Here is a 24,481-nt window from a genome sequence, read left to right on the forward strand (position 1 = left end):
TCATATAACATGTAACAGCATAGTCTGTGCAACATGAGGCGCATGCAAAAGGGGCTATTGTGGTTGGCATTCGTAGTATAAACCGTTTCCTTCTTGTTCCATCTTCTGTAGAGTGACTTGAAAGGCTCCAGACAAAGTAATAGTTGTGGTCGCGATCGGTAAACACCGTTGTGTTGCACTCACTGCAAGCAATAACAAATCTGTATCCCTTCGAGGCAATGCTCATTGAGTGGGTGTCAACAAATTCGAAGAGAACGGTCAACGAATAATGCACGAAACAAGAGCATCGATAACGATTACTATCGAAGACATGATTGTCTAAAATGGGTTTATGTTTAAACAAACTACAGACAACAATATGACCAGTTGGAAAGCTTGGAAACCTAAGAATTCAACAGTGATCCTCATCCCGGAAATAATCACGCATCTTCAACTGAGCTGTGGCTTTAACTTGCACAAAAGATTCCTCATAGACAAACGTTACCGTGCGTGTACATTGGATTGCCGAAGGAATCAAGATAAAAATCTTTGGATATTACATTCGAAGCTAAACAACTTCTTGACAGAGGAGTGTAAAATCGGCTAGAACCAGAAACAACGGCAAACGTTGATGGCATGGTGACGCTGGCAATGACAGGATGACAGTGCGATAATTAAGCGCTGAATAAATGATGGCGAAAACCGCGAAAGAGGAAGTTCTTGAAGTGCTGACTTTTATGTTCGAATGTAAAATAAAGCACAGGGAATTCCTCAAGGAGTGGGAACATTCACAAGGAACTCCAGAATATTGAGGAAAGAATGAACGAGATTTGGGGAAAAAGTTTTCACCACGGTTTTATGGCGCCGAAATGAAAAGCAAAAAGTTTGTAAACATTCTCGAGAGTTCATTCAAAGAGCAAATAATTTCACGGTTGCTCTAATGAGTAATGTTCATAGATTCGGTTGATTGAAGTGGCAAAGGTACGCTTGTTTGGTGAATGTTACACAATAATTTAAAGCAGCAATGATAACACAAATTTGAGAAAAATGTATTAAAACCATAATTATTACATAAATCCCGCATTTAAGATGGTTGCTTTGCAACTCCGTCATGAAAAGTAGTAGATTGCATTAAAGGTGAAATTGTGTTTGTCGCCAGTCTCACCAGACAGAAGTACAAAGCATAACACTCAAACAAACAAGTCAAAAATAAAATTTTGCAACGACAGAAAAAAATATATCCCCATCGTACTCTAATGCTGTTTTTCATTTCAAAAGGAAACGAAATACACAAACAACACTCATGCTGGCATCCAGTATCCATGAATTTGCTCTTAAAACTTAGCAAATTAAATAAGCCGTGAGTTACGTGAGTAGTTAAGAGGCAGCCCACTGCAGTGCTCACGAGGCACTTTGTTTCATACACAAACGTTGCAATGCTTCGCTGCAAAAAGAAGAACAAACTGCAGTCGTTAAGCGTCAAAATTATGCATCTGCCCTACAGAGCCAGGAGACCAAATGAAACACATTGGACGTGCCTTTTTTCGTCTCAAGACTATGAAACCACATTGCTGTGGTTAGTTTTCAGTCCAATTTTTGTGTGTCCAGGCAAAAATTTCATTTAGAAGGATTTTTTATACTCACGACGGTGTTATAAATCTAATTCCCTTAACATGTTCCAGAGGCACTTACCTGAAAAAAAGGAAACAGATAAATTAATATTATAATTCATTTGTTAAACATTTAAAAATATTAATAAAAACAAATTTGCCTTCAACTTCGGCCTTTGATAACCAGAAATCTTCAAACATCTTGGAACAAAATTCAAACAACGAAAGTAATTTGTACATTTATGACTAGTTCTTGAATCTGGAATCAGGTTTAGCAAGTTTTCTATCCACCAAACCCCGACAAACCCGTCCAGAAGTGTTTTTAAGCACCTTGAAACGCAGAATCATCTCCTAGTAGTAATTTATGGTTAATGGCCCTATTAATCTTTAGCAATATGTGAATGTGCACTGTTGCCGCTTTCGTAGGCAAAGCATGCGCCATTCCGTTCAGATAGTTCGAATAGCGCAGAACCAGACACGCGTGCGTTGATTGGATCGCTGAGCACGAAAGAAAATAATAATCATTATCGGTAATCATTTCATTTCATTGCCTTTCGAAGCACGCCTAGGATCAAGGATGAAGTGTGGTTTACCCGTTGTGTTTCAAGCTGATTGAAAACGGTTCAATGATTACTCTGGCTACGGCACCAAAGAGGCTCGAGAGACTCCGTATGCTTTGCAAAAAAACGTGAAGAGCTCATCTCAGCGAGTGGTATCGTGGTTTAAGCCCTTTGCACTTTTCTGAAGAGCACAGAGTTGGTCGTCTGCAACTGGTCGCATCTCGACGTGATGCAGCTGTGAAAATTATGCCAATGTGCAATGCGTCTGAGAATGGATCCCCTATGAGGTGATTCATGGGTCGTTCAAGAAGTGGAAGCAATCTACACTCTGCAAGGTGTCGATCTCGTAAACGCCACGCAGTTGGAAGTAGCAAAACCAGTTTAACCAAATGACGTTAAGGCTTGCTCCTTAGCTACAAAACTGTCTGAAATGGAATAATTGTAGTCCCGTGGGCAATAGCTATTCGAATCCAGTAAATTCTTCGCAAATTCGGTGGGTTTTACGCTTTTTGTACATTTCTTTACATTTGTACAAAAAGAGGAATAGAAATAAATCTGAAGAAATTTGAGCCTCACGAACTTCAAGCATAAAAATGTTGAGAAGGAAGCTTTTAGTCAGCTTTTATGACTCGGTCAAGATTCCTGATCGCTGACGGCTTCTTCTGTAGCAGTTTATAGGCTGCTTAGTATTCATGATGATGCTGTACCATCAATAAACGGTCTGGATGTTTCTTCCGCTAAACACGAAAGACTGTGTTGGTATTTCAATTTATTTTTATTTCCTTTTCCATTTGGTGTTCTTATAGACCAGAAAAACTGCTAACGTAAGGTGGCCTATTTTATGATCAAGATAGTTGGTTGAAATATTTTGCATACGACTGTTTTTTTTAATGTTACTTTACTGGGGTTCTGCAATAAAGTGTTCTCACTACGAACTAATAGTAAAAAGATAAGGTGATGAAATGTTATTGTTATGATCAAATTTAATAATAATCGGAACGACCCATTAAAGATAAAATTTAAGATAAACCAAAAATTGAAATGCTATGTCAATCAATTTGCAGTCGCACCCTATCATAAAATGAAAAGATCAGTTCAACTGTCTTTGCTATAAACATCGTCATCTCGCAAAAAAAAACCTTTAATTCTTCCGAACAGTAAATGTACTTCACAGGATCCATCCTACTGCATTAAAGATGAATGGTGTAAAAAGGGAATAAGATTAAATAACGAAAGAGATTCTCGCAGTTAACTTTCGGGTGCATTGAAAGTATAAAACAAACATTCAGACAGTTCCACTCATAAAAAAAACGTTATTACTAAAAAGTACCACTCAGCTCAAATACTTCACACTTTAAAGCTTCGTAGAAACAGTGCAAGGGTTAAAAGTCAGCCGAAGATGAATGAGATTTGAAAGCAACGAATAAAAGTAATGAGTTTTTCACACCACAGCAACTTTTGCCTGTCGGTGACTGATGGGCGAATGGCCAGAGACGAGTCCAGTGCTATTTGAAACTCTTCTTTGAATGATATAAATTGCACCATAGAAGCCATTTTAGTTTTGGTCAGCTAACTTTGAAACGATCCTTGGTTTCTCTTTATTGCTCTGGTAGGATGATAATTTTACAAGCAAATGAATATTTTTCTACTAGTCATGACTCTACTTGTCAGTTGTATTATGGAAGACAGGAAGTAAATTTTTAGTAAGTAATCCTTTTTTTTAATAATTACAAAAATAATTTGACTGCTCTCTTAGATATCCATCATACCATAACATTTCTATGGAGAACACAGGTTCAGGACATAGGTAACGGAGTACTGTTAATATTGGACTTAATGCTTATGATTACATTCTGGTATATTTTGTTACGATAACATCAATATTTTGTTAAATCTTCGAATTACTCTGTCAATGTTTCATCAATTCCATAAAAAGACAAATAAATATAGGAGCAAACAGAAGGAAACAAAGACAAACCCTCGATTACTGTATGTTGTATAATGGGCTTTTCACGAGCTTTTTACTCTTCCGACTCCTATGAAATTATTATCTAAATAGACAATTCATTGAGCGACTCGAGTGAATTGAGAATATACGCTACTCGCCTTTGACGAACTCAACTGTAAGCACGTGGCTTGGACAGCATCGCAACTAGAAGCTGCCCCCTTTTTGTTTCCTCTATTCGTTAATCTAACCATTCCTGTCCCTGTGGAGCTTTGTTAGATGTTGACGATTTTACGCGTCCGATCGTGATGGTTCTGCTAGGGGCTGCTATCATCAAGAACACCTTGCTCATCTCTACTGATGCACGATTTTCACAATATGAAAAGAACATGACATCTTCATGCTCTGTAGTCTGTTAAGAGATTACCACTGAACACCAGTAGTCTCTCTGCACCTTCCTTACTTGCAAATGCAAATAAACTGAACGTAAAAACGGGAGACTTCCCGCCACATGGAAGGACTCCCCATTGCAGCTATTCAACGTTTAGCAGTACGGCCGATTCTGCGCTTGTTTGCAGACATGACCTGGATGCTCGTTCGTGGGTTCCGTTAGCCGTGGTACATCCTCTCGTGGATCCCCAATGCTACCAACTAGGAGAACAGCTGAACATCAGTAGAATGCTGATTGAGGTGATGCTTTTGTCTGTTTGCTGTAGATTGCGATTCTACACAGTACGAAACAAATGCGCCTCGGGTGAGAACACCCGAACAACGGTGTGTCGTTTGTCGACGGGTTTTAGTTTATCTTCGTTCTTCGTTTACTAGCACATTTTGTCGGTCTCTGTGTCTCTGTGGGTACCATAAGGTGGGTTTTAATGATTCTCGTAGCAATTGATAAATTTAATACTTAAATTAGACTGATTAAACTAATAGCTTGAATGAGAGATTTACGGAAATGCGTGCTTTAGTTGATGATATGGCGATTTCTTCCAACAAACAACCAAAACCGAACACTTTCGATAATCAATAAAAATATAGTTGCTGCTAGTAAAGTCTAAAACATATCTGAGAAAAACAAAACGACTCCACGAAAAAATAATAAAAATACTTTCATTTCATCTGGCATTAGTCAGTTCATCAAACCGCATTTCCTCATGCCACCATTTATGATCGCAAGCGAATGATGATGAGGTTGTAATCGTTAACGCTAGAAGCAATGACGAAGAGAGCGTTCTTTTTCTGTTGAACTTCATACATCACAAAAAATAATCCCATAGAGGAGAGAACAAAAATCAACATGCCAAACAGCACCCAGAACAGACTAGCCAAGAAAGGTGCTGAAATTAGCTGCTAAATTTAATTGTCCATAAAATGAGCATTTTATGAGCCACATAATTTCTCCGTCCAGACCAAAGCGGTTTCGAGAAAAGACTGCGAATCTTGTTGCAAATTACGGCGAGGGAAAAGCAACAACCCAGGAAGGGGAAGCAAAGCCTTGTGGATGGAAGTGGAAATAACGCACAAATCAACGAACACATACGAAGCTACAGAACCCACCAACGCAAACGAAAGAATTTCGCAAACAACACCATCAACTCGTGTTTGCACTCCCAACCCAATCCCATCGTCTCGTACAACTCATTTACCTCGTCCAACGTACTTAATGCGTTGATGATTAACAACAAACCTTCCCTTCTGGCCACGATACCACGCAACTCTTTTGCCAATTGGTTTCAGCTGCTGGCGCTAACTCGATTTGACGACGCCAACCAACCAGGCTGCATTGCTCATTTCTCTTTAATTTAATAAGCGATGATTTCTTCCAGCTGTTTGCCGGTACGACCGTCGCCCGCAAGGCATCGTTGATCGTGCGAAAATAATGCAACATACGAAGGAAAACTGCGCAACGGTTTCCAGTGTAGCATTTTCACACCTTGGAAGAAAAATAAACTGCTCGTCTGTGTAATAAAATGAGAAAAATATTAATCCGGCCCGGTTTGTGCTGCCATGCGGATTTAAACATGGATATTCTATGTAAGGATACATGTTTACAGCACATCAACTCAATTACTTGTTGCAATGGATTCAGTATGTTGGAGTTGAAATCTGTCAATGTCGTATAAAAAAGAATCTCTTTTCACCCTGTTGCACAAAACCTTTAGCTACTAAATATTTAAGTCAAACAGAGCTTATGATACAAATGCAAACAATGTATTATCTGATGTATCACACACGAATTATTCCTGTAGTTCCTCCTCAAACTTCTTGTCAACATTGTCCATAGGAACCACTAAAACAAGTCGTCAGATAGAGCCCATCCCAACATCAATGGTCAAGTGCTTAAGTGAAGCTTGTTTGAGTAAGTTTGAGAATCTCGTCCGTAGAACTCCTTCCTCTAAACCGGTTTGACCAAAGGACGCATGGGTCCAGCGTCCCGTGACCGTGCATTAATGAGTGACTAGTACACATTCTGGCCCCGTCCATTAGCCTGGCAGGAGGATTTAGTTAGACCAACTCCAGGAAACACTTCCACCGAAAAGTCCTCTAAACACTCCTCGAGTATACTTCTGAAGAGCTTTCAGTTTATGAAGTGACGACGATATTACACGACTCACAGACACATACAAGCAAAACAGGACATGCGAGTGATCGTCAAAGTGGAACCGGTATGTCGGTCGGCACAAGTCAGCTCTATACCAGCAATATATGCCACCGGTGGGTGCGCTTGGATTTTCAATTGCTTAATTACTTTATTAGCATATGAAGTGCCCGCTGTCCTATCCGAGTACTACGAAAGCGCGAATCGAAAGGAATAGGTAGAAAAGCGACGAATACGGAAAAGAGAGAAAAACAAACCGACACGCAAGAGACCCATGGCGAAAACGCGGCGAATATTATTAAGCAGAACGCATGGTAATTAGCGATTAAGATTATAGTCGGCAGCGCCAGGTTTATGGAGAGCCATAATGCAAATGAAGAGCTTAAAATCAATTGCAGGTAAATGTGTGAATGCGAGTTGAGTGCTATAGGGAACTATGATAATGAGTATAAACCGTATAAAGGGTGTAAGTAAAATCACACGAAGGACAGGATAAAGGCATGCAACACTCTTTTCGAAGCTGTCGAAACCATCCTGTTGCATCGGAGGCTTACGAAGTGGATTATGGTGGTTAGAGTTTATCGCAATCATTTACCTGCGCAATTCTTTGTTAAATATATACTTAATCAGAAAACTTATACTTAGGCTTATACTCTCGATGAAAGGCCTGACCAAATCGATTAAAGCTCTAACAGAAGACATTGACGTGAAGTTCTATCATTACGTGTAGAATGGAAAAGAGAAACAGCTCAGTCCTCAGTCAATTGTAAACCGTCTAGAGAGTAAACAGCCAATCCAATTCACCCTTCGCATGGTGATCATTAAGTGCATTCCATCGCCTAGAAATGTAAACGATCAGCTGTACAAACAACAAATTACTATTAATTAAGATTATGCAAATGTGGTTCGGACAAACTGGCTCTCCCGCAAACTGCATCGAAACATATTGAAAAATAAACCGATACAAACATCACGAGCTAGTTGAGTTACACACTCGAAATATCTCACGTTCACTTCATCCACTTAGTAGTTTCCTTTCCTTCATGATTCACTACTTCTTCATTCGCTTTGCAGTAGACCAACTTACAGTTACAGTTTGTCCGTTCGTTCGTTCGGAAAAGAAAAAACAGAATTTGTCGTCACGCTGCACTTATTTGCCGGCTTTCGAAGTACACTCTCGTGGTGGCACATTTCCTTGCCCAATGTCATCGTAAATCTATTTGATAATCTCAATTAAATTGAAATAACTCTTTTCACGGCAACGTACGTCCACCGGCTGTGCGTTCCATATGAACCGTGCCACGTACTTCGGCAGTAGCGAAATGCAGTTGTGCAGCTGAGATCGAATGAATGCAGTTAGTCTTTCGAACTAGACGACAATCTTTCCAACTCGTGCAACACTTCTGGGCTTTGGGTACAGTCAAATGCACGAACGAACACGATAAAATTTACGATGCAACGCACGATAGTGATCACGAAAAGATGTCCGTCTGGCCACAGTAATTGCTTTAAGGAAAAACTGTACCTTGATTTATGAGGTTCGAAGTATTCGGGTTGGAATATACGTGTAACAGTAAAGTATGCACTTCTTCAAGACGATAGTTCTGCAGGAACTCATTTTATCTTATTTTTTAATTATTCAGTTAAGTTTGGTTTGAAACAATCAAATTTGAATGTTAAAATATTATGCTTTGATTTTTTATATTATTCAATTATGATAATACTAAATCTTACGCCAATGAAAAGACAAAACCGTTTCCCCAATAGCAAATTGTAGAGAAAGATCTACGCCATTATTAAAGGTTCATATCAAAATGTGTTAGAATGTGTTAGAAACGTTTGTGAATTGATTACACGTCGACAATCACAATATTTCGGTTTTCTTTGATGTTGAAATAATCAAAACTGAACAACACAGTCTTGTCTAAAATGTGGTCAGGAACGATTTCCTATTTATAAAAATGGCAAAACAATTTGGTAGAATCATAAATAAACAAAACAATTTCATCGAACAATTGATGAAAATCACCCACACAAACTTCTACATTTTTCTCATGAAAGCGTTTGTAGTATTTATGTGTGAAAATTTTCACTTTTCCACACAATGTTCATGGTGGCATTGTGCGTGTTTTTGTTCAAACACCATTTGACCGCTTGAATACTTCCGTTTTGTTATTTCATCCATTACTTCACAGTCTCACTATTCAAACAGGCCAATTTCATCGTCACTCAAACAACTCGTTGCGAGCGTGGCTTTTTGTCCTGACACATTTTCCGTTGCTGACTTTTGACTATTCCATCCCATGTTGCATTTTCCACGTACTCCATGGCTTGTTCTCGTGCCGCTATATGTCAGTATGTCTGCGAATGACATGTGGGCAAATTTTCACGCGAATAACCAAAGTGCCGCGTTGAAATCTCTCGGCGATTGCCGCAGTGTAAGTGGGAATTTTAGGAAAATCAACATTCACGTGATTGAACTCGGTGTACGCAAACTATTTTCGCTTGCTGGAATGATTCCATCGGCGTACAAAACCACGCACACCGTACGCCAAACTCCTACATGAAAATCAATCCCTGCCTCGTGAATATTTGATTTTAATTGAAATGGAAACAATTTTCATCAGAAACAAACGTGATGACAAAAGTTGAAAAGACCATGGCTACTGCACTTCACTATCGAAAGTATGCAGTTGAGTGCATTTAAAATGTCGCTTAAAAATTGATTCTTCACTAACGGATACATAATGAAGCAATGCCCTAGAAATACCAGTTAAATGATCAATACCTAATAATTCTTCTTGAAAAAAACGTTTCGTAACTGATACTGCACTAATTAATTCAAAACATTGAAGAGAGCACGAATCCATTAAGACCATTAAGAAATAAAACTTTGTCATGAAGAAGAAAGACTTTTATTTGCCTTCAATATACTGCCAAATGCTACAAACTGTTCTACAGTACTACAGCCTCATTGAAATGGTAATTGGATGTATCAGATTGTTAATTAAAATCCTATCGATCGATATTCTTGCTCTCATCAGCACACGACTACTGCTGAGACACGACTATCATCGCGTCACGCTGGACATGTCTGAGGTCTCCATCCATCCCATCATCCTCACCTAACCTAGCAAATTTTCCTTCGGAGTCTACCCCATAACGGAGGTCAAGTGCAACGGATGGTTCAAAAGCGTGATTTCGTGGTTCGGAACGTTTAACAGCTACTGTGACACGGACCGTCAGGCTACCGTAGACCAGCAAAAACATCACTGATGACTTCAGGGTCTTTTTGCGTACCACGGAAGTCTGATGTGCTCTGATGCAACGTGGTCGTAGTGACAGACCTGACGAGTTCTGCACACGAAGGCAAGTTAATCATCTAGCTGGTTGCACCGTTGTGTTAAAAAGCAGTTCAAAACAAAGAGCTTTAGCTACAATCAATGGGCAGCTCTGAACACATCAATCGTCCAGTCAACCCCTTTCAACATCCTCCGGCCGGAACACAGGCTGCTTGACTGATCGTGACGTGACTGGGAAAATTCCAACGGACATCACGGTAGAAACGCTCATTTTTGTCCCATTTTACTACACCATCAACGGCTATGGGACGTACCATCAAAGGCGAGCTTCAAATGCATGCAGTTGTGTCGAGTGACTTCAATCATTTACCTTTAACGCTTTGGGAAAAAGTTCAAAATCACAAAAAGAAACGGAAACAAATCGCTACAGAACACCTAAGGATTGTTCACTAATTGCACTGGACGGTGCAAATAAAACATTAACAGCTGCATCAACGCAACTCTTCAGCAATTTATGAAATACGACACGATCCTCAGGAGCACAATGCGTTAGAACCTCCTGTTTTCGCTTTTTCTTTTCAACGCCACTATTTCTTCAGGCGCAAATTACGTTTTTCATTAGCGACTTTCCCTCGATGGTATCGGTGATGATCTGATACATGGGTTTGGTCACGAAATGCAACAACTACAGCGCTTCGTGTCAGGAAAACTGTGACGAAAAGTTTATAGTTCATTATAAACGTGCTTAAGCGTAGTTTGCTTCAATTAAATCTGCCATTTATTGATCCAGTGGCAACCACTACGGAAACATTTAATCGAGCTTCAACATGAAATAGGAATTTTATTAAATTATGGAGAAATGTTTAGGAGAAACACAGAGTTTCCATTTGTACAAGTATTTATTTTTCTTTCTCAAAACAAACTTTACTCCTGCTCAACCTGTCCAGTTTGAGTTGCTTGTCAATCGGGTTGGATCTGTTTGAACACAAACAAGGATGGATGTTGAATTGACCATCATTACCACAGTCCAGGTTAGAAATGCAGCTTAGTTTAAGTACCAACATACGTCGACCGACCAACTTTTCCTCACAGACGCCTTTGTGTTAGATACTGAACTGTGGTTAACCTCTTATTTACTGTCTCATTGCAAACTCGACAAGGAGTAAGCCTCTCACCAATGGGATACGTAATGAGTGTTACTTTATACCGAGTGCGGTAACACCATCGAGGTCTCAAGAGCAGCTCTTATTTGTGCACTTTAAAAGTGGTCTAATGCGGGCTTTCATGGCGATTGGACGGAGGCGAATCTACGCATTCTGTGATGCGTCGCTTGGGATGAACCATTTAAGGCATTTTCTACCGAAGCGACCGAGATGCATCGCCCCATGACAAACCGAGCAACGTGGAAAATGGGAAAACGGTAAAAGAGTTCTGACGCCATGAATTAGCAAACATAATACCGCAGAGCTCGGTCTGACACTTACAGCACTCGTCCATGGCTACATCTGCAATGACATCCGTCTGCCTGTCATAGTGATAGGAACGTACATACGTTCTGTTTCATCCATACACATCAGTTCTACTGCAGCATGTGCAGCATGAGTACCAAGTTTCGCTACTCTTGCTTCAACAATTTTCCTTTGCAATCGGTGCCATGAAGTTTCCATTCATGGACCAGCTTGTTAGTGAAGTTGAACGATGCGAAACTTTACACAAACGATTCCTATTTCAAGAGAAAAAAAAATGCTTCCCACCGGATGCAAATACGGCTGCTCCGATTGGGTGTCTACGGTATAAATTGAATTTCGAAAGACTTATCGTCCAGAACGACCATTGAGATAAGAATCTACGCTGTGCCCCGAAGTGTTCCATCTTTTCCTTTTCCATTACGGTGTTTTACCATTCAACAGTGGCTACGAATAGACTCTTATATCCCACGTGCATTTTCAATCCGTAGCATTCGAAACCGCAACAAACTTCTCCCACAAAGATGAGAGATTCCAACATTCTGTTTCGGTTTTGTTTCATTGGTTTAGTTGGGATTGGTTTGAGTACAGATCTGATAGTGACTGTCGCATATTTACCTTTACAATTTCCCCAGTTTACACAGTGCACAGCATCAGAAAAACCTCAGATTTACCTATTGGGTAAGTATTTTCTCAACGAAACAAGGATGGAGTCTATTCTACACTCCAAACAATTAGAGTGGATAACGATAGAAGCATATTTGATTATTATGACCATGATGACAATGATGATGATTATGATAATAGAGATACGGAACAGTCTTATATGGGTACAAGCAGGTTCCCAGCTTTAATTTAGTAGCTCACCATAAATTAAATTTATGAACTAAAAATTAAATAAATAAATGATAAATTAAATTTATCACCTCAGCCAGATCAGGCCGATCTTTGTGAAAAAAATATAATAAATTATTGATTTCTTCAAAAGATTTCTTGAAAAAATAATATCGGACGATTATAACAAAAATGGTAAATTTTCTTATTACAAAATTACCAAAAAATTACGTAATGGAAGTGTAGAAAAGGTCGATTGAATATAGAAAGAAAAAGATCTTTGAGAGTTTGAAGAAGAGTTAAACTGTGCCACAATTACGCACGAAAGGCATGTACAGAAGAACGATCAATCGTTTACTAAATTACATACCGCAGATTCCGTTTGGCGGCTTGCACAACAACGTCGTCAAAAACGCCAAGTTCGCTTGGTCGACATATGCAGTTACATGTAAATGGCTACATAGCAGTGAAAATTGATGCATGAACATACACGTTCCACACATCAGCATGCATAATTATGTTATTAACATATTATTATGAGGTATGTTTTTCCCGGGTGGGCGCTACACGAAAAAGAACTATGAGGCAAAGGATAATGCACAAAAATGACAACATCCTCGCCGTGGTCATTGTTTCTTTGTTGATTGAAGCTCATGTAATGATTTATGATGGAACTAAAAAATGAAAAGGAGAAAATTAAATGTTTTTTCTTTTTATTTCTGGAAAAACACATCTGGGACGAATACGAATAAATGAAGATCATCGAGCTTGGTTTAATAAACTGTTTATACCCGACACGTACTGACTGCGGTGTAGAGAGAAAAAAATGAATATAAATTTAACCATCAAGCAGCATCGAAACAAACGAACAGACTTTATTATTGCTTTCTATCTTTATTCCGATGGATGAACATGTCAACTGTTGCGGCAAACCTCCTTCACCGACACGATGTCTCGCTTGACATTTCCATTTTGACTCCATGTCCGTGAAAAGATGCCTCACAGGAGTGTTTCGTGTTATGTTATGCTCATTGGGCCACAAAACCAACGTTGTGTTCAAGCGATTCGTCTTCATGGTTGTTTCTCACAGACCACCCAAGCATTGGCCAATCCAAAGGGTGCATAAAAGAGCTGCAGTGAAAAAGACTTCCTCGCTGGGTGATGGGTTAGCTGCTTTCAGGCGAAAATAAAACGCCAACAACCGCGCACGACATCACCCCTAATCGATGAGACCAATAAAATTCTCCATAACTTATCTACCGTTTATGAATAGACATTTTGTTGCGTGTCATGTCGGTGCTTCATCATCACCTTTTGTTCTGCACTTTTGACATTGCCTTCAACGAAGGAGTGGTGTCTGTCGATTGTGAATGATTTTAAGCATTCCCAAATGTGTTTTTTGCTCAACTATTCCTATCAACACAACAAAATGAAATAAAAGAAACCATCAACTCCTTTCATTCAACCAAATTATTATTTTGAGGTTTTAAGTCATGGTTCGTGTTTGGGTTAATTTTGTGCGATTTGCCACGGCTACTGGTTGTTAACAAGGTGCAGACAGCAAATTGGATGGGTCATAACTGATGACGTTCTTCATTTGGCGTAAGAATGGAACAAATATGAAGGCACAAGAAGGGAAAAATGCTCAATGAAAAGAATATTGAACGGTAGCTTTAACTTTCAACCGTCATCATACACAAAGCTCGTCGTTTTCAGACCTGTCAGAAGCTAAATTGAAGCTTTTATTAGCACGAGGGAACCCGAATCGAATGATTTTTATGCTGAAGTCATCATCTGTCAGCAAACATTTAAAAAATATTGCACATCATTCCCTCTGAGGCGGCATTTTGTAAAGCATATAAAGAAAGCAAAATTGTTTCTTAGCTGTTTGACATACATGTTGTACAAAAGTGAGCGTATGATCAAATTTATCACATCCATTTCAAGCAAGTGATTTTGGGTACTATGCCTTAATTTTTGCATGATTTCTTACTGCTTGAAATTGGAATTTACAATAACGTCGATAAAAATTGAAACTAAAGTAATGAAGTTAAATGATACAAAATAACATTTTTCTGCATATTTCGTGGTTCCAATGTTCAACTACAAACTGACGCAATCGTTTTTATTTTATGCTGCAAACACAATTCCTTTTATGGTTACATGTGGTTGATATGATTTTATGATCAGTCATTTATAAATTCGAAAGCCCTTTCACCTTCGGGGTTAATGACAACGACAACGCGAGCAAACAACAGCTATGAACATGTAAATATGATCATTTACTTTTGGTTTCTGACTTCAGGAATGGTTTTGAACGATCAAAGAGATGATCTCTGGTTGTCTTCTATAAATGTACCGCTACAATTAACTAGCCAACGTTTCTGCTGATCAACTATTTCTGGTCGTGGAGAATCAACATGCTTCGTATTTCAATCAAGTGTGTGCGATCGTCGTGGGATGCATGGAGAGAACTAATAAAAAATCCATAAAAATACCGTTTCCATAAAATGGTAATCGACGGTAATGGGACATAATCAACCGTCGCGCAACAAAAACGATACTTTATCGTCTCATATCTACAGAGTTTACCGTTTGTCATAATATATTGAAATGAGAGTTTCATAGGAGGCTAGAGGACAATTTCACCATTCTATTTGCAGTTTCATAATTTATTAACCTTTCTTCTAATGTGCGCATTTGGCTATCACTCAGACATTTGAAACAAAATCATTCAATGTTTGCGAAGAGTAACCAATATTGTAATTTTAGTTCAATTTTACATTTGATAAACATTTACCATTGCCATTCGCTTTCGAATGCATTCCAATAAATATTTCACATGAATGTGGCGTACGATTGAAGCCAAATACTGCTCCACAAATCAACGGGATAAATCCCAACCGGTGTAACGCCTTTCAACGACCTCATGGCGGCTGATAGAAAAGCTGTTGCCATGAAAAACAGTACCGACAGTCCCAGGCCAACCGACCGATTCTAGGAACCACCTAAGGACCACAATCTGGTACAGATTCATACGAACCGTCTGTCAACAAGCGATTCGCGTCAATAAAAACCCCTCGTTGGATCACATGTGGGTGGACGCGGCCCTGCAGTATGTTTTACATTTTAATTCGTATTTTATTTATCTCCAATCCACCGTGTAACTATTTGGTTCAGGGTTTTGTGGTTTGATTTAAAGCACTCACCTCCTGCCCTCAGCACAGGGCATGTCACACACCCGACTTTTGCGACATTCTTCGAAAGGAAGGGAAGGATTATAACACGACACAGACATACTGAGCAAGAAATGGAATGCGTTTTATAGAAGAGATACATGCCGGTGGTCTTTCTCATTCAATAATTGAGTTATTTAGTTGTTCCTCAATCCTTTTTGCACAACGTCGATGGGAAGGTACAGGTCGGAGATAAATCGAGAAAAGATATTATTGGCGTGGGTGAACGAGTTGCATCGTTGAACACGTCGTCGTCGAGATGTCGAGAATGGGAAGCTTATGCATTGTATAAGAGAGATATTATTGAATAATGGACGATGTGGAACAATAAAATGTATAATCCAGAGAAAGTCGTGACGGCTAAAGCGTAAGAGTTTCAATTTTATAACTTATTTCGAATCGAATAAAACTTGGTTTTCAATATCCGATTTCCAAACCGCAACTGGATATTCATCCAATGTCCAAAACAGAGTTTGTAAATTACTATACTTTCACCAGACACTTCAAAACCGGTGTCATGGTACTCCGATATTAGCTTGATTTAATTAGATCGTGCCCAGTACTTACAGTCTATCTGTCTCCGATGGAATATTCCGGGGCACCTGGGTCAATCCTCGATGGGAACAGTCTACTGTCGTGCCTGTACATGCACATAGTCGCGGACATCGTGTTTCTGCTCCAAAATATCCACCGCCGCCACCATACGGTTCCTCGTTGGATGGCACAACCAACGCCAACACTACCGTCACGGTCAGCAGCATTAACATTTTAAACTGAGGTCCTGACCAAATCCCACGTATGGTCATCATGTTGCCCTAGACGCTTCTGATGCTGCTGCTGCTGCTGCGAATGTCGACACCGTATGGGTCTCCTTCATGCAGCACCTCCGCTTTGCAACACGTTTCACCGATTCCAGCGATCACATTCACCTGAGATTTCGATTTCAACACTGCACTGAAACGAACACTGAACACTGAATCTATATGCAACACGCAACTAGAACTACTCTCGCTCCTCAGCTTACTTTAGCCACTATGCTCCACCTGCGGGAAATAATTAATTAATGATGATGATTATAATTTTAATTCGCACATTTTCGCACTTCCAACAAAAGCACTTTACGCACAGCACACAATAAATGGCTTTTACCATGCCCAGAAACCACGCGGTCACATTCGGTTCGAGCACCGTTGACTATGGGGCAAACATAAGCACATATGGTCTAATCCTTGCTGAGCCGAATTTGCCTGCTGTGGCAGGGTCTTTTTGTTTTTAACACATGAGTTTTACCCTTGATGCACTTTTGCTCTTTCCAATAACAGAACTTCTACCACCATAAAGCAATGACCAAGTTGAGAATAAACTTAAGGTGTAAGAGTTCCATGCAACACATCTGTTCACTTGCAGAAATTTTCAGTGTTTTTTTTTTGAACTTTAGAACTCAGTTCATTTTGTTTTTCATAACTGCGAAATGAACAATAACTTGCGATTACCATGCGAAATAAGAACATTGGAAAATTAGAGTTAAGTTTCTAATGGTGCTAAGCAAAATTTTTAAATGACGTCCTCAAGAAACTGCTTCAGCAATATAGCCGTACATACTGGTTCCAACATTATCTGGCAATTCTTTACGACTCAGTTGGCAAACCAGGTTTGTTTAGCAAAAATATTGAGACATAGTTTGGAGTCTTATTATCCCAATGTCGTTTGTAGCATAAGAAACACTTTGTCACAGCAACTATAAGGGAAACGTTTGAAGTTGTTTTAGGTTAAATCCTTTTGCCAGTCGACGTGAATTTAAATCTGAAATGAGAAAAACATAAACATATTCTAAATAAGTTAAGCAATGATTGTTGTAAGATAAAGTAAAAAGGAATAAAGATTAAAAGAATAAAAGAAGTCATCTACGATAAATAGCGAAATGGGTACATAATCAAAGAAGCACTAAAATTGGTTTACTGAAATATGTTTTAAAAGTAATTTGAAAAAGGGTTTCTTTATTACTAAATACAAACAAAGTATGAATCACTGAACTTTCTACTGCACCTGGATATTCTTTCTTCCAATAATGGTAAACATTTACCCATCATTCATATCTGAGTGTTGTTTAGGAAGAGAACATTTGTACGAGTACCAACACTGATAAAGAGCATAAGGTCCCATATGCAACAATATTTAAATAGCGATAACAATACCAGAGGGTGAATTGGAGGAATAAATGAATGAAAAAAAAACATTTCGTTGTTACCAATTGATGTTGTTCAACATACCTTTTTTGATGATTCTCTTTCTTGACATTCGGTGGCCAGTAAGTTAATCATTAAACTATTGATAATATTGGGCACTTACAGGTTCAAAGAACGTAGTACGATTGTGGCTTAAAAGCATTTTTAAAGTCACCTTTGTTTATCTGGTTTGTAAAACCTCAAGCCAAAAATTTCCATTCTGTGATGATACAATCACTAAGAGAAACTCCATTGATAGGGAAACAAACATAATGTTGTTTTCTAGTCAATTCCTCTTTCATTGCTGTCAAGAGGGAAACTTTCGGTAACATTTAGTGAGGAAAGGTTCCGCTCACAGTGTAGGAAGTCTTCCCATTGCGAACCACTCAGTGGCTGCGTTCTTCGTATTCCATCAGACTCCGTACAGTCGGGACTATCTTCCAGTCGCATCTCGAGAAAAAGCATTGCTTCATCATGACCTGCGTGCTATTTTGTTATCATACAACACCATCTCTGCGTATCTTGCGTTTGCTTATGTGTGCCGCATGACGCAGCTATGCTTCCGTACGTCGGTAAGTAATCAAAGAGAACAAGAAAGTTTGTGCCGCTGATACTACGAACCAGGCGACATAGAGTTGCGTACGAAGAAATGCACATCGAGGCACAAGACTTCCTACAGGTAATTCGGGCATGTTTCTGAAAGTCTTCAAACAATTGCTTGCAATGCTTATGTCACCTTGTTTTGCGGTATTTCCTCAATTATTTCGTACATCAGCTTTTTAAGCGTTCGGTAATCAAGTCGATTTGAAGTTGCAGACGAAGTATTCCTCAACATGTCAGTAATGCATATACATATTTCATAAATCATTTAATTATGTCATCAGCAGCAAAGAATTTCATGCATGCAGTGCTTTATCGTTTCACTGCAATCGAGAATACACATATATCGCAGCATCTATGATACGTTATGGGTAGTGCTGCATTGCACTATTCCCGCTGGGTGAAACTGATTCCCTCTGATGCACTCTCAGTATGGCAGCTATTGCAGCAAGCCCTCAGGGAAAACATGACAAGGGTGATGTGCAATTTGAGAACCCGGTTAAGCAACATAAACTGATTCCAATCACGTCTTATCACTGATCGTTCTATGGCTGGAAGGATAATGTCTGAAGGCAACGCTTAGGGCATTGTTGAAATGTTTACTGCAAACTGCGACATCACACAAAAAATTTAAATAAATGAAAGACTTCTCGTACAACTATTTCAAAATGTTTAAGTAAAAAATTGGTCTTTTACATTTAATGAAATGAAATCAATTATTTATGTTAAATGCAACAAAACTACACGAAGCTGAACATAACATGGAAACTAAATTGCCACCACACATTTAAAAACCGATGCTACTTTACTCTTCCAACCAAATACGATAAACGACGCAATCGGCAATCAAAGTGCCGGTTCCACCATGATAGACATTCACTGGCTCCCATCTCGAGGCGAAACGTGTCGAAGAGCTTTTTAGTTGCAAGCCTGGTTGCCCTGGTGAACCCTTCGGGTGAGCATCTACCTTTGCGTCACAAATCACAGCCGCGGCTCAATAAGCATTGCGGGACGAGATTAAACAGCGAACGTGACCAACACCAGTACCGGAGCGCTTATACAACAATTTTCTTCACTGTTTATGAAAGCATTACTCCCACCGTGCTTCTATCAATAGAATGCCGGGCCAAAACCCGTGGGTATACACCATAATGCTACCGTGCGGGAAGATGTGTACCAACGAATCTCGAGGGTGCGGGCATGAACGTTCGACAGATGACTGCAACCGGCTACTGGCTACAACCAATTCTCGTTCTCCATCGTACAGATCTGCCTTCTGTAGTTCAACCGGAGATTCTGCCGGAAGGTTGTACTTGGTTTGTATCAAATCGGACCGTTGTTCTGGCTACTGTTGCGGATTAGTTCTTCGATACCTATGATTTGCGGGGATCCCTCCAATAAATCTACACTGTATCGCCGGAGGAAGGCGGCCATTCTGCTTCCCAACGCAACCGACAATCACGACCGGACATTAAATCGGATGCACTCGAATTTGGAACCACTCCAGCCTTGGCCAATGGGTGGGTTTGAGTCTCTCCAAGCGAACAGAAGCATGTTCTTTCTCACCATACCGTGCGTGTGATGTGCTACCGAAGGGTCGTATGTGTTTGCTTAATGATTGAATTGGGATGAATCTCTTCACTCAAAAAGCCACTCTCGATTGCTTAAACTCCGTTTGTACACAGGGGAGTGCCGACCTCTGGAAAATCCTTTTCTTCCTTCGCCGCACAACAACGCGAAGGGTGTACTGGCCAGATTGCGGCTGGATAAACTTGAGAGGTACATCAGCAGACCGGTGCGATCATTTTGAATGGTAGTAAAAATAGAGAACCCATCCAACATAAACCAGATAATTGGATTCACCCAAGGGAAGATGTTGCAGAGCAGGGAGTCCGGCAGTAATAAGACCGTGCCGCACGCTCTTTTAAGCCACGGGATCGAATGGAAGGGTTCGCATTGAAGTGTTTTCGTGAACAGTTCTTGGGAAACGTAATGGATTAATTATTAAAATATTATTTTCAACCGTATTCACCACACACGGCCTGGTGTGGCATCTGTAAACAAAATGCGCGTGATTTCCTCATGCTTGATTCTATTCTTGAATTTTTAATGGAAGTCTATTCCACGCACAATTTCACAACGTAACACGTAGTTCAGAAATGACGTAGTTCACAACAATCCGCTCTTTGAATACATCATTAGAACAAGGATTTAAATTTGACAAACAACATGTAACCACTGAAACGTTTCTCAGTAACATGTCCTCAGAGAGACACTCATTTTCGGGGATCAAGTCCAACCAACCAAAAACGCAGTCCTTTTCTCAATTCTCGTTGTGTGCACTAAGCGTATCATGAGGGTATGTGTACATAAACACCAGTGTACAATACTCAACCAGGCGCTAATTCCTCAACATTCCACCGAGTTGGGTCTGTTTGCCATTGTTTTGCAGAGTAAATTTACATTAACCTTTCGCAAAACTTTGGCCGCCATTGCTGGGCCTAGATGAAGAGTTGTGTAGGGATACACATTGCATCGTCATTTCCCTTCCCATGTGTTGACGAAAGCACAAAAAACACAAGTGTTTGCCAAAGCATTATGCAAAAAACTCGTCCACTTTGACGAACTGTCAAGCAAGAACATCAAATCTGACGTGCTCCACTTGTCTTTGTTTACAGCATTTACGTTTTATGGTTTCCTTTTCTTTTACACAAACATGGATTTAAGGCCGAGCTGTCACTGGTAAGGATGTGAGGATTATGAGGATAAAGACGTAATCGGGAAACTATTGCGTGTTTTAACGGTTTCTGATGGTTTTGAGGTAGGTTGTTCACTATTACGGCGTTCTTAATGTATGGAGTGTGAACATGAGAAAGCTGAACACATGCGTAAAAATGAAATACAGGATATTTTTATAGAGAAATTGTAATTTATTGTACTAACAATACATAAAAACATGTTAGATGTTTTCTTATACAATTCGCAATTCTAAAAATCTTCCGCCAGAGTAATCACTGTTATAAAATTCGAGTTTGTAAAATGACGATTGTTTTATTCGTTGTTCAAAGGTAAACGGATCCTATATTATTCTGCAGAAAATCTTAATAAAGCAACACCAACATAACATGAAAGAGTGAAGCACCGACCTTGTTGGTGAGCATATTTACGTCTGGAATGCTTAAATCGCATTTGCGTGCTTTGCTTCTGAAGCTGTTCAACTACACCAGTCTTTGTTTCACTGCTTGTTGTCGTGTAACTTTTGCAACAGAACGAGGTGGAACTGCTTTTGTTTGTATCTGCATAGTGAAGTAAGGTATTTAATTTTGAGTTTAAGCAACAGCGAACTAAAGCACATCAAGCCATTTAGAATTGGGTTCAGCTGCTGATTGTTCTTGGGATTTCTCTACTTGGAATGCTATAGTGGAGATGAACGTACTATAAATATATTCCAACCATGAAGCTGGAAAAAGGCTAAAGCATTTTCAAGATGATGCAATCATCAACTCGGAAAGTCAAACCATTCTATTTCGGCTTACGTTCTTTTGCTTATCTTAGATTATTTCGAGCCAAACTTGGGAAGAATATTTGTAGAACAACATCCGTCCTAACGCTTGAAATGGATCACTCCACAGAACTGAAACCAACTCAGTTGAGGTCTAATCGGACGAAAACGCATTTCACGAACAAAACCTACTCGGCAAAACAACATCAAATTACTTTTTTCCATTCAATCTCCCAGTGGGCGGAAAAAAGAGTTCGACACGACAAAGCAAAACAGACGAACGCCTAAAAATGTAGTTTCTTCGGTGGCAAAAAATCGTTTCGCCGTTGGGTCTCACATTGAAACGAAATAAACAAACAACGTAGATCAGTTGAATCAGGCGAGGATGAGTTCAGTTTCCGTTTGGATAAGCCTTTTGCCGCATTATTGTACAAACGCTTCGAGGTCTGCTTTCCGCTTTCCGTATTGTCTGAGCATGCTTTCGAAGTTCGTTTCTGTCCGGATTTACCGTTTCTTTCCATTCGCTTCAGTTACTATCTCTTTGGACAATAGACAGGCAATGGACAACAGAAAAGTAGAATTATGAATGTAAACGAATTTGTTTTGAATTAATTTTGGAGATTAAACATACGTTCAAATAATATTCATTTCCTATTGGCTGTATGCTATGTTCCACCCTAGTTGTGATGTCACCCTACCGTTATTGAATTTTTCTAGAGTCATTTGCATCGATGCTTTTAATGAACGCGAATAAGCTTTAACATCCCTTAAAACACATGGAAGAAAAGGGGAAACTTAAATTATCTATCGTTATAGAACGAGGTGCATTTCCATTTTATAAGACAAATAATAAAAGCATGCATTTTAAAGATTTATTCTTGGGGATCTTAATTGCAAAACTTCACTTTCAAACTTAACCTTTTTAAAAGTATAAAAATTTAACTAGTTGTACAAATGACAAAACAATAATTTTCTTAACCCAATACTACTCTGTTCTTTGGTTAGTATAAAAAGTGTAACTTTTATGTAAAAAGTGACAGAAAATAAACTTGGTGTCAAATTGGTCAATTTTGTGGTTCTCATTCACAATTTCATTGCAATAAAATATTTAAAAAAACGATTATTACGGTGCAAAATACGTGTCTACCAGCTGAATAATCAGTTCATGTAGAAGTAATATAGATCTCATCATTTATCGTGGAACCCTTCTTACTGAGCAAACATTCCCGTAATTTTATCTCTCCGTTCTTTGTCCATCCTTCTGTTCAACATAATGCATATGTTTCGTTCGATAACCACGAAACTATAGAAAAAGAACACGCCGATCTGCTAAGCAAAACTCTTTCAAAACCCACCCCTTTTTCCTCTTGAGAGTATTTCGCCCTTTCCACATTTTGAAGTGCTCTGTCCTAGGTTGTCCTTAGGCCAGTATGCACAACCCTTGAGCAAAAAGCATGGTGATGGTGGTAACTCGATTAAAATTTAACCCCTCGTTAATGGATGGGTCAACGTGTGTTTCTACGAAGGTCTCATCACGCCGGTAGCAATGGAAAATTGATTTTCCCTCATTTCCCACATGATTACGAATTTTTATTCGTCATGGTAAAGGGATATCCACTGCTCAGATTAAGCAGCACGCATGATTCCTGATCGTATGCTGTTTTGCTGTATGCTGTATGTTTAGAAAAAAAAACAGGAGAACAAACGAACATGTCATGCATTAATCCTACCGATTGCAAAAGGAACCCTTGTTTATTTCTATTTTCACGGCTGTACACCAGGCTCATAGGGCTTTGCAGCTCACGTTTTAGTGAGATTATGTAAATTATGACATGCCGTTTGGCGTATGTCTGGAAGGGTTACGAACTACCGCGAGAAGAACTTTCCTTTGGGATAGGCTTGTTGAAAGTTGATGGAAAAATACAACTATAATTAGAATTTGTTTCTATTTGATTATCATTAATATGACAACATTTCAAAATACATCATCCTAACTTTCAACGAAACAGAAATGAGAAAGTCGTTAGAGTGCATAATCGTAATTTGATTCATTATCCTAGCTTATAATTCCCAAAAGATTTGATAGTAACGAAATGTAATTGCGTATCTGAAAATGTACTTGTGAAACACTGCAAGTAGATTTAAAAAAACCCTTAACAGCAGTAAAATAAAATTAAACATTCTGGTCACACGCTGTCTATTCTTAATTGACTCTCAGGTTTTTTTGTGCACCGCCCCAAACCAGACATGAAGATTTATTTTTGCAACAATCTCGACAATTATTTTTAGCCAAATATTTGCGGTATTTTAAAATAAAAAAAAAACGTTGAACGTTTTGCCCCGTCATAGGAATGGCAATAGTAAACAAAATCATCCTTGTCATTTTAATGAACTTGGAATTGTTATTTGACCTCAGATATCCTGCTATAATCCACTGGCACTCATCGGTATGCAGCTTGATGCATCATATGCATCGCACGCATTCATGCTACAGCTTCACAATTAAACGATCAGAGCTTCTCTAGGCTCAACTTCCCAAATCGCGTACAGTAGACAATTTTAAATATTCCTATTGTATGTTAGCCATTTTGATACATTTATGCCACCACCTACGATGGAGCTA

General features: G+C 39.2%; 1 protein-coding gene across 5 annotated transcripts in view; it reads right to left on the reverse strand.

Annotated features, from left to right (window-relative positions):
- LOC125775052 (protein slit) overlaps nt 1-24,481 on the reverse strand; it is a 173,183-nt gene that overhangs the window by 105,894 nt on the left and 42,808 nt on the right. For all 5 annotated transcript variants that reach the window (XM_049445506.1, XM_049445504.1, XM_049445505.1 and 2 more), the window contains exon 2: nt 16,099-16,574. In XM_049445506.1, the coding sequence (XP_049301463.1) occupies nt 16,099-16,340 (242 nt within the window). In that variant the 5' untranslated portion in view covers nt 16,341-16,574. The remainder of the gene's footprint in view (nt 1-16,098; nt 16,575-24,481) is intronic.

This window comes from Anopheles funestus, chromosome 2RL (assembly GCF_943734845.2).
Source record: "Anopheles funestus chromosome 2RL, idAnoFuneDA-416_04, whole genome shotgun sequence".
In the NCBI taxonomy this organism is placed as follows: domain Eukaryota; kingdom Metazoa; phylum Arthropoda; class Insecta; order Diptera; family Culicidae; genus Anopheles; species Anopheles funestus.